The following is a 12,224-nucleotide window of genomic DNA, read 5'->3' as shown; positions in this document are numbered from 1 at the left end:
TCATAATTCTCATTATCATGCATCCATCTTACGTTTTAGAGAGGTTGAAGACTTGCTGAATATCCCCACTCAAAATCTGGTACGTGATTGAGTCATTTTCTCTGTCTGTGGCCTATGAAAACAACAAGAACAAAGGATAGAAATCAATTAATCTATTAAATCAAATCTGATAATCCATACTGGCTGGTTTAGTAATTGTTGTTTGCTAAACTCATGACCCAAACACTTCCATGATCTTTGCTTGAGTAATCACACTGCCCTCTCCTGACCTCAAGCGATCTAGTTGTGTGACCTTTGACCCCTGTTGTGTGTAGGGCTGTTGTAGTGAACGTATTACCGTCACAAGTCATGAAACCAGTCAAATTCCACATGACTGTTAACTTCTTGTCAGCAACTAGTCAGCAACTGCTGAATAACATAGCGCCACAGACAAATAATATTACAAAAATATATTCATATTCATGAAATCACAAGTGCAATATTGCAAAACACAGTTTAGGCTTCTGTTAAACCACCTGTCGTCTCAGATTTTGAAATTATGCTTTACGGCGAAAGCAATCCAAGCGTTTGTGTAAGTTTATTGATAGCCTAGCATAGCACTATGTACACTTAATATCAGGAAACTTGGTCACGAACATCAGAAAAGCAATCAAATTACCCATTTACCTTTGATGATCTTCGGATGTTTTCACTCACGAGACTCCCAGTTACACAACAAATGTTCCTTTTGTTCCATAAAGATTATTTTTATACCCAAAATACCTCCATTTGTTTGTCACGTTATGTTCAGAAATCCACAGGAAAGAGCGGTCACGACAACGCAGACAGAAATTCAAAATAGTCTCTATAATGTCCACAGAAACCTGTCAAACGTTTTTTATAATCATTCCTCAGGTTGTTTTTAAAATATATATTAGATAATATATCAACCGAGTGTGTAGGTTTTTCAATAACACCGGGTGGAACAATGGCCGCTTTACTCTGTAGCGCAAAACTCACTCTGAGATCCTCCAACGATCCACTTACGCAATGTGATCTTTCACGCTCATTTTTCTAAATAAAAGCCTGAAACTATGTCTAAAGACTGTTGACACGTTAGGGAATCCATAGAAAAATCTGGTTGATATCCCTTTAAATGGAGGATAGGCATGCATAAGAACAGAATGGTTTCAAAATAATTCAAAATGCACTTCCTGATTGGATTTTCCTCAGGGTTTCGCTTGCAATATCAGTTCTGTTATACTCACAGACAATATTTTGACAGTTTTGGAAACTTTAGAGTGTTTTCTATCCTAATCTGTAAATTATATGCATATTCTATCATCTGGTCCTGAGAAATAGGCCGTTTACATTGGGAACGTTATTTTTCCAAACATAAAAATAGTGCCCCCTTGCTTCAAGAGCTTAAGTGATGGTAATTAGGTTTATCCAAGCTCTGATGCTGCTGCTGGTCATTAGTAGCTTACCAAACTTGGTAACTGCCTGGTACTTAGCACTCTATTGTCCCTATAATCACTCTGACATCAATGCAAATGTATTCTAAAATCTAATCAAGCACTTCAAGAGAGCCCATGAGCATTTCTATAGGCTATGCAATTGTGGGAGAAAACAGAGTGATGACCGCTAATAAAAGACGAGGAGCCCATCGGCTTTCTATAGGCTAGTCCTACTATATTTATTTCTCAACTTTCCTACTAGTAAGCACATTGCTTATATTTACAACAGTAGTATAGCCTACCTGGCTGGCATGAAAATAAAGAACTGGGAAAAGCGTCCCCCATTCGCTATTTAAGTGCATAGATGACATGTATTTTCTCCTGCTGCCCCTTTTTTCGATACAGGTGCATGATAATCGTCCATTCTAAATCAAAACAAATGTCACACATATACATAATTTAGTATATGTAAAGACATTATTAAATCAAGAACAGTTTCAAGTTTGAGGAAGGTAATGAAAATGCACCTTTATAATGAAAGCATTACATGCATAACTGCATTTGTCGTCACTTTTGATTATGGTGTTTCCCGCTAATGGAACATTCACCGTTATAGCCTACTATCATGTGTGCATCGCTGCGCTTATAATGTGAATAAATAGCCTAATAGTTTATCAAATATGTAAGTTATATGTTCTGATCTGTTGCGTCAGCCACATTGCATACATTTTTTAAATTTTTATGCTAGTAGTTGTATTAATTTGGGATCTATTGCATCCCACAACTGTTCCAGACTATGTTTGGAATATTTATTTCTCGCACAGAATAGAGTAGGTTGACTTTTGTATTATGGGGGATAGTAGATTGACATAGGCTAATGCTTTTGCTGTTTGTTAGGCCTACTCATCTTGTTAGCTGACAAAAAGTAAATGTGGACAGTTCTTCCAATATCTTCAATATGCACCTCGGAATTGGATAAGGACACACGCAGTTGCGTCCCCGATGTATCTGTTTTCACTTGTAGCCTGTGAGAAAGACCCTGACGGAGAGCCATGTGAGGTAAAGTTGCTTCGGATTGTACAGCACACTCAGGGAGAAGGGCACAACACAGCACTCCAGGAATCAAAAGGTATGGATTTGTTTTATGGTGCATTAAGGCCACAATGGGGATGCCGTTGTGAAATTTGAGGCATTATCAAGTGCTTGTCAAATTGCGAATGAGAGACTATTGGAGTATATACAAGCCTGCGCAAAAAAACTAACCAGAGCTCATGACCTTGTATTGATTGTGACAACTGCTTTTCATCAAATGATTAACTGTTTATAATTACATGATTCAATTAATCAGGTAATTATTAACTCAGCAACCCGGTGCACCATGGGAAAATTTGTTTTTATTGAGTTTCCATTTCCCAAATTAACTCAAAGAATATCAGAATATGGATTTTACAACAGTTCCTAATTAATCAATTTCCTCTACAGTCTCATCCTGAATGTCGCATAATCCGTGAATCTGCACAAACCCGAGTCCCACTGAATGAGTCCGTACCTCACCACTTGAGTTGATTATTTATTTACGAACAAGCTAAAATGATAATATAAGATACACGTACACAAACACACAGTCTAAGCTATTGATTAGAAGTTAGTACAATGAAACAGGTCCCTAGCGGGCCAACACAATATGACACGTGTTACACAAAATTAGGATTTAAAAAGTAGAGAGAAAGGCAGAGTGCACGAGAGAAAAGCACAATTGGATACATTTGTAAACTATAATTAGTTTAGCCTTAACACCTTGCCCCGGACTGCCGTTCTTATGGGTCAGAATATAATGATTTAATTACTTGTCGAAGGTCTCTGATGGGGTGTCTCTTTGAGGACTGGGTTCGCCTTCTCCTCTGATGACGGCACTTCTTTGGTTTCTTTAGTTACCGGGTGTAAACTCTCTGGTCCACACAATGTCAGTGCCCTTTCTCTTAGGTGGTCTGTTTCCTCACCCTTGTTCTGAAAGTGGGTCTTCTGAGTACGGTCAGCCGTGAAGCTTAGGGCTCCAGCGTAGGAATGAAACCTGTGTAGACACACAAGTCCTTGGAGAGTGGTAACCTGGTGGTCCTGCTTGAAATCACCCTCTTAGACACAGCTACTCATCTGTAGCATAAAGTGTTAAAAGGTTCCTTTTCTACTTCAACCTTTTGTTGCGTTTAGGGGTTGTGACTAACTCGGACCTTGGCTGCAGCGTGTGGTCACCTAGTCTGATATGTAAATTAAATACGTTCTCGGGGCGTCACTAGTTACGAGGCAAGGTCTGGATTTTACTCAGATTTTACTCAGATCCAATTTAGACAACTAACTTCCCATCTCACCAAAAACATTCTCTTTGATCTGGACCTTTTCCAAACAACGTACAGTATGCAAACATCACCTACATATTATGAAAACTCTTCAAATTACGTTTTCATTATAACATCATCATTTAACTTTTAATAACATAACAAAAACGACATTCATTTTCATAAGCCATCTGTCATCATTACCATCATTTTGGCTGACAAAACATATTGTCCCAAAGTCCATTTATAGCATGTTACTGTGCTGAGGTAGGTTCTCCATAGGTCCATCATACACTCCATTCCTCCACACTGAGAGGACAAAGGCATTTTGTCTGCTACCTTAAGAATTACAATGGGCGGGAGGTGTCAAAAAAACAAACACCTCCAACCCTCTCGATCTCTCCCCCGCTGGTGGGTGTGAGAGATGTCTCTGTAGGATTGTGGTCCACGGTAACCCGAACCGACTTTTTTCAAAACTATCATTAGAGTCTCATCATGCAGACTTACAATATATTAAAAATCAAAACATTTAGCCCAACGTTTGTAGAACAACTAAAGTTTACAAGACTTGGTTGGATCGGTAGGCTCCCGTGCCTCAGCCCGGCTCGTCAGGCTACCGTGCCTCAGCCCGGCTCGTCAGGCTACCTTGCCTCAGCCGGTTCATCAGGCTCCCATGCCTCAGCTGGCTCGTCAGGCTCCCGTGCCTCAGCCGGCTCGTGAGGCTACCTTGCCTCAGCCTGTTCATCAGGCTCCCATGCCTCAGCTGGCTCGACAGGTTCCCGCGCCTCAGCAGAATCGATTGGCCCACTCCTGGTCCCGGACCATCCCTCTGGCCAGCGTCCTGCGGCTGGAGCCGCACGTCAGGGTAACCTGTCACCATTATTACGTGCACCAGTGCCTCATCAGACTCACCTGGACTCCATCACCTTCCTGATTACCTTCCCTACATCTGTCACTCCCTTTGGTTCTTTCTCTAGGTGTTATTGACTCTGTTTGTGTTTCATGTCTGTACACTACTCATGTTCCTTGTATTGTTCCATGTTCCTTTATTTATTAAATATTCACTCCCTGTACTTCCCAACTCCCAGCGTAGACATTACAAAATTAAGCATATAAGAGTACCTATTTCTTTGTTAACTGCTCAACACAGAACAGCCGCATGTGCGCACTCCCTCAAATAATTTGGAGAAAATATTAATATTCTATTTAGCTTTGTTCAATTGTATTTTTCATGGTATAAAATAATGCCATGGAATTATATGCAAATATTGTCTGCTAACTGAACTAGTGTAGCTCATAGCCATTTGGCATAGCCATCTCAGGACCTAACATAAGGACATCTTGGAGTATGCTATTCTGACACAATTTTGTGACCGCCACAGCCCTAGTTGTGTGTCTCTCACCTGTAGGTTGAGCAGGATAGCTCCTATCCTCATGGCCTCGCTGACCTCTAGGTCATAGGTGAAGAGGGGGAAGCGTGGGGGGCTCTGATTGTTGGGGGGCAGCACCTTGATGTACACAGTGGTGATAGAACTCCTGTATGGTTTGAGAACAATATGAGAGGGGAAGGAAAGGTTATATTTACAATATACAATAGATATGCAAACAATACAACAACATCTTTGCACAGTTGCATTCACATACAGTAATAGTACAGTGGTGGTTCCCACAAGGACAACATGCTTAAAGAGGCTCAAAGAAGATAGGTGGATAAGTCAACTGGCAATCTGCATGTGAAGAGTTCCAAATCATTATATCCACCAATTTATCACATTTGTGTTTTTTCAACAGAAATGATTGCTTATGGTACCTTCATATGTGTATAAATTATTACTGTTTTTTAGATGTGGTTTAAAAAACTAGTTTTGTTGCTAAACGCAATATATTGATTGTTTAGCTGGAATGGAATGTTCATGTCCTGTATATTTGACTGTGATATGTGGTTGTCACACCTTGCGATCTTAAGATGAATGGACTAAATGTAAGTTGCTCTGGGTAAGAACACCTGTTAAATGACTCAAATGTAAATATTTTACATACAGATCTCATATTACTACACTGATTAATAAAACTATATATATATATATATATATATATATATATATATATAAACTTTTTATAACAAATCAAAAACTGCCAAAAACATAAAGATATAAAACTGTATTTTTTGTGAAGAATCAACAACAAGTGGGACACAATCATGAAGTGGAACGACATATATTGGATATTTCAAACTTTTTTAACAAATCAAAAACTGAAAAATTGGGCGTGCAAAATTATTCAGCCCCCTTAAGTTAATACTTTGTAGCGCCTCCTTTTGCTGCGATTACAGCTGTAAGTCGCTTGGGGTATGTCTCTATCAGTTTTGCACATCGAGAGACTGAAATTTTGCGTTATGGTGGTGGCATCATCATGCATCGGCAGGGACTGGTCAGAATTGAAGGAATTATCAATGGCACTAAATATAGGGAAATTCTTGAGGGGAAACCTGTTTCTGTCTTCCAGAGATTTGAGACTGGGACAGAGGTTCACCTTCCAGCAGGACAACGACCCTAAGCATACTGCTAAAGCAACACTTGAATGGTTTAAAGGGTAACATTTATATGTCTTGGAATGGCCTAGTCAAAGGCCAGACCTCAATCCAATTGAGAATCTGTGGTATGACTTAAAGATTGCTGTACACCAGCGGAACCCATCCAACTTGAAGGAGCTGGATAAGTTTTGCCTTGAAGAATGGGCAAAAATCCCAGTAGCTTGATGTGCCACGCTTATAGAGACATACCCCAAGAGAATTGCAGCTGTAATTGCTGCAAAATGTGTCTCTACAAAGTATTGACTTTGGTGGGGTGAATAGTTATGCACACTCAAGTTTTCCGTTTCTTATATTATTTCTTGTTTGTTTCACAAGAAAATATTTTGCATCTTTGAAGTGGTAGGCATGTTGTGTAAATCAAATGACACAACCCCCCCAAAATCTATTTTAATTCCAGGTTGTAAGGGTAAAAATAGGAAAAATGCCAAGGGGGGTGAATACTTTCGCAAGCCACTGTAAACAGCTTGTCTCAATGCCCAGGCAAATCTGTCTTCATACAGCCTCTTACCATTCAGATGGTAAAATGCTGTATGTGGATACAGCAATATGCACATGCATTCAATAAATAATAAAATTATTCTATATGCATGAATTTAATAGACCTACAAGTAACTGCACAGTATGAATAAACAATAAAATGGAGCAGTGACGGAATGAGATGGATCAATAAATGTATGAAAGACAATGAATTAAGGAATAATTGAATACATGATTAAAGGTGCAATTTGCAGAAATCACTCAGCCATTTCCTGGTTGCTAAAATTCGAACAGTTCGGCTAATTTCAGTTCATGTGACAAAACAAGCAATGTATAGTGTAAAGAATCATTGTACCATCTAAACCACTGTGAAATCTATTTTTAATAATCTAAAATATTGTATTTCCAACTCTTTGAATCTGGTGTAAAAAAAAATACAAGTAAAATATGCAAACATGAAACTTAAGAACGGGAAGAATAGAAATAGCACATACAGAACAAATGTACTGCTTCTTAGACTTGCTTTTAATGAGAATGACAGATCTATAAATTATATTTAAATTTGAATTTGTTTGGATCCCCCTAAAAGTGACATATTGCAACTTTAACTGAATAAGTATGAAAAATGAAAAACTGAGTAAGAAACTGAGGTCATAATCAAGATTTTACCTCCAACATAACCTAAATCATGCATGGATATTAATGAGGATATCCAAGGGATACAGTCCTTTTAATAAACACATTCATAAATTAAAGGTGTGATTGAGAAAATTAAAGGCTGAATGTACAAATAGATGAAAAGATGAATGGATTAAATTACTGTACCTTCTCTGGATATCTGGTGCATTGTCGGCGGCCTTCACTGTGAGGGCATAAGAATGACCCATGCTAAGAGCTGTCCTGGGTGCGATGGTGATTTGTCCAGTGCGGTTATTGATGATGAAATCCCCTTGTGCTCCGGCAAGTATCTCATAGGTCACCAGACCATTTAACCCATCATCAGCATCCAATGCTTTTAGCTGAGAGAGAGAGAGAGAGAGAGAGAGAGATGGTCTTTGAAAGAGGAAGAATTGAGTGTTTCGGTGCATTTTGGCAGGGTGTGGAAGGCCCTAAAACATTCAAAGCCACCAACTATTCAAATTTACTGAACTGAGTTGAAAATGCTTCTAGGTAGGGGAGCAATAATGATTTGTGAGAAGGTCCCACCTGTCTTTTTAATGGTGGAGGAAACACAGACATCTATTTCAGTAAAATTCTATTACCTTTTCAAATCATGACCTGCGTTTTGTGAAATGGGCAGTCATATGATTTGAGTGACATTTACCAGACGGTGCTCTTGTAAGCTGTGTGTAATGTTTACAGAAACTACTGACCTTTTGTAACTGCTACAGTAAACAACTTCTCCCTCCTAAAATATTGATGCAAATGTCGTGACCTTTTTGAATGTATTAGTGAGAATGATTAATCTATTAAAGCCCCCATTCAAATGTTACTGTGTGTTTATTTCATGAAAATAAATATATTTTTTATCATTTATTTTCCTGAGCTTCCTTTTGCCAATGAAAGGCTCAGTCTAATCGTGTGGGCTTGTTGATACAAATGTACATATATTTAAATACAATGCCTTTGGAAATAACTAATAAGTAAATAATAAATATTTCAGTTTTTTATTTTTTTTTATACATTTGCAAAAATGTATAAAATCCTTTTTCCACTCTTTCATTATGGGGTTTGTGTATAGATTTCTGAGAAATCTTGTTTTATATCCATTTTAGAATAAGGCTGTAACGTAACAAAATGTGGAAGGGCTCTGAATACTTTCCGAATGGAATCTGTACACAGATTAGATATAGACCTTAGAACCATGCAGTGTTAGATCAAAAATTAAACAGCCACCCTTCCCTTATAGCTAATTAATTTGGACACCCCACTATTTACAACTCACAGCACCCTTAGCCAGGCTTTAGTTTAACGTTAGCTCTATATTTGCAAGGCATTTCTATGTTAATACACGCTAGGCTAGCCTAATTAACCCTTTTTTCATATAGAGCTGTAATGTCTAAGATATGAAATAGCAGCATCAAATAAACCTTAATCCTTAGAGTCTCTCCTATAAATGGCTTATAAAAACAGCTTATACGCGGTTGAACGAACTCCATAAAAGCAGATATGTCAACGAGGGGACTTCCTGCTGTAAACCATTGGACTCTAAACACAAACACATGCACACATGTGCACAGACACACAAACACCAAACCTAAAAAAACAATCAAACTAGAATCTGAGTCAACGTAACTAAACTCTGCAATCCATTCAGACATATGATGACAAACTAGACAACAGACTCTCCTTGGAGCTATTTCAGTCAGGGATTTACAGTGACCATTGTTGTTATAGGATAGGAGATTGATTTGGAGTTCTAACTGTTGATCCATGGTAGTGTATTACGTTGAGTCATGTCAATATTGAGCTAATAGTATTTGAGTCTTGACTACAGTAGGAAGAAACTAGATTGTTCTTGAGTCATCAGCTCTGATCAAAGAAAGAGTGGATTGTTCTGGGGCTTGGACTGTTGATCTAAGGTACTGGATTGTTTGCGGAAACTGGGCCCAAGAGAGAAAGAGGAGGGAGAGATAATGAGATATACAGAGAGAGAGGGAAGGGAGAGAGAGACACCAAAAGAGAGAGAAAGTGAGAGAAAAATAAGGGAGAGACAGAAAGAAAGAAAGAAAGAATGACAAAGAGAACGAGAGATAGGAAGATAGACAGAGATGTGCTAATTACCTGCAGTACTGTTTTTCCTGGCTGCATGTCAGTGAACACCTCGACGGTGTCAGAGACTTCGCCAAAGGTGGGCGTGTTGTCGTTGGCATCAATCACCAGGATGTTGATGGTCACCCGGGTGCTCTCCTGTATCCCATCTGATGCCATCATCTATACACAGGATAAAAGGGAGCAGTAAAAAAAAACACTTTATTTGCTACTATTTACTCTGGTAGCACCAGTTAAACTCAATCAAGTGCAACTTAAGTACTTTAAAGAAAACAATACTATTTGAACCCAGGTCTGATAATGACATCAGATGTACAGGTAACTGCCAAAATAAAGGAAACACCAAGTGGGAGGCTAAAGTGGGAGGTTAAATCAGGGCCACACAGAGTAATTATTGGTGGTCTTAAACAAATGTACTTTGAAACAAAAAGCATACACCTCACACATCTGTACCATGTCAGATATAAAGTTGAAATGTATTCAATTTTGTGTTTGCATCCTAATATTACACTTTATATACATCACAGAAGACTGAAAAATAACAGAGCTGTTTGACAGAGAAACACCTTTTTTTCATTGCTCATATATCTTTTGTAATTATTATAAAAAAATATTAATAATATTCCACCCATGATGCCAAACGGGACGCTTCTGGTCATTGACTGCAAGGGCTACACTGGAGGAAGATTCCTTTGAGGGACGTTGATTCTTGGGGAGGGCAATGGAGTGAAACACATCATCAGACACATGAGAGGGCAGTTTTAACTTCAATGACATGCTGCCTTTCAAAAGTACGGATCTTTCTAATGACAGTAGGGCAACGATCAAAGCCTCTCAACAGAGGCATAATAAACATGCTATTGATGAAACCCTTCAAAGGCAATATCTGCATATCATTACTACAGTGTATTATCACCGCAACAAGTCCATGTACACACACACACACACACACACACACACACACACACACACACACGCACACCATCACGGACGGGTGTACACTGGGACCTCTGGTTGCGAGATCCAAAAGTCCTAATTCCATCTCCAAAGGGTTCCAAAGGTTACTTGGTAATATGTGTGGATGAGGTTGGATCGAGATCTACCGTGAAGGTGTAGGTCATCTGCTTCTCTCTGTCCACGGGTTTGAGCAGTCTGAGGTAGCGGGTGATGCCGGTCGGGGTTATGTCAAAGATGGTGCTCAAGTCGTCCAGAGTCACTGTCACCAGGGGGTCTTTGCTCTACAAAAAGTAAAGCCATCGGAGAGAAGAATGTTACCACGGTGACATGACTTTACTCAAGTCTGCAGCCATGCCACTGAGGAAAAACTATTAGAGACAAAACAAGTCAGCCTGCTGACAAAGACAACATACTGTAGTACTGAGAACACAGTACTGAGAAAAGGGGAAGGCTTTGAGGAAATTCGATGAAGAAATCCTATGACTCAATCCCCCCCCACACTACAATTGTAAGTGTTTCATTGTGGCTCTGGCCACAAGCTACAGTATACAGTATGTGAAAGATTACAAAAACCTAGGCGTTTCTCAGCATACTGTACTATATAGTAGAGCCATTTGAAAGTATAACGTTGTGTAGAATTGTTTATGTGAACGCTCATGTGCCTTAATATCAATCTTGTATTTGATCTGTAAATATGAATATAAAAGGGAGTGAGCCTTGGGAGTAATGTGGCCTACAAGTGAGGACCCATAGCTAGATAATAAAAACACTTCAATACTGTTTTCTAACTTCCCAAACAAATCAACTCCATTTTCTGTTGGTACAATGGGGTTTGAAGTAGGCTTGGGTTGTTAGGGTGATTCATGTCAGTCAATAAGGGCCTGCCTGTCAAATAAACATCCACGCTTCTTTGCCCGTTGATCTGTTTTTAGAGCTGCAAAGTGCAGTGTTTTATTAATCTCACCCTGCTGAGAGAAAGAGAGAGAGAGCGAGAGAGAGAGGGGCAGGCAGGCTGTGGGGTAGCTTATTGTGTTAGGTGTCATCTGAGGAAATTATGAATACATTATTTTCAACATCATCAACACAAAGATACATGTCCTGGTGACAAAAACACAAACAGAGTGGAGCAAATTGTATCCTGGTGTGTCTCAATGTTTGTTTTCGTCCATTTAAATGCTGTTGAGTTGCTTAGAAAACCCATTCCTGTCAGCGCCTGTTTGAAATTGTGAGCGTTTCAGAATCATCACCTCAACACACACACACGTTTGTTTTACTGTCCTTGTGGGGGACCAAACGATTGATTCCAATTCGAAATCACATTTTCCCCTAACTGTTAACCTAACCCTTAACCTAACCCTAACCTGAACCCCTAACTCTGAACCTCCCCCTAACTCTTGACCTTAAACATAATCCCTAATCCCAATTCTAACCCTAAACCTAACCCCTAAACCTAAAATAGCCTTTTTCCTTGTGGGGACTTGTGAAATGTTCCCACTTGTCCAAAATGTCCTTGTTTTACTATCTTTGTGAGTACTTCTGCTCCCCACAGGGATAGTAAAACCGAAGAAACACACACACACACACACACACACATAATGTACTCAATGTATTGTGTGATCTGTGTATTTACCTACTAAAATTTTTATTTTTTACTTG

The 12,224-nt window shown here is 39.1% G+C and overlaps 1 protein-coding gene across 2 annotated transcripts in view; it reads right to left on the bottom strand.

Moving 5' to 3' along the window:
• LOC112254505 (protocadherin-15) overlaps positions 1-12,224 on the bottom strand; it is a 222,762-nt gene that overhangs the window by 110,150 nt on the left and 100,388 nt on the right. For both annotated transcript variants that reach the window (XM_024427170.2, XM_024427178.2), the window contains 5 exons: positions 10,715-10,849; positions 9,624-9,773; positions 7,665-7,858; positions 5,173-5,305; positions 33-112 (listed from right to left, as the gene is read on the bottom strand). In XM_024427170.2, coding sequence (XP_024282938.1) covers positions 33-112; positions 5,173-5,305; positions 7,665-7,858; positions 9,624-9,773; positions 10,715-10,849 — 692 coding nt within the window. The remainder of the gene's footprint in view (positions 1-32; positions 113-5,172; positions 5,306-7,664; positions 7,859-9,623; positions 9,774-10,714; positions 10,850-12,224) is intronic.

The sequence above is a fragment of the Oncorhynchus tshawytscha genome, linkage group LG01 (genome assembly GCF_018296145.1).
Source record: "Oncorhynchus tshawytscha isolate Ot180627B linkage group LG01, Otsh_v2.0, whole genome shotgun sequence".
NCBI lineage: Eukaryota > Metazoa > Chordata > Actinopteri > Salmoniformes > Salmonidae > Oncorhynchus > Oncorhynchus tshawytscha.
The sequence above is the reverse complement of the archived record's forward strand: the minus strand, read 5'-3'. Positions and strand labels throughout refer to the sequence as shown.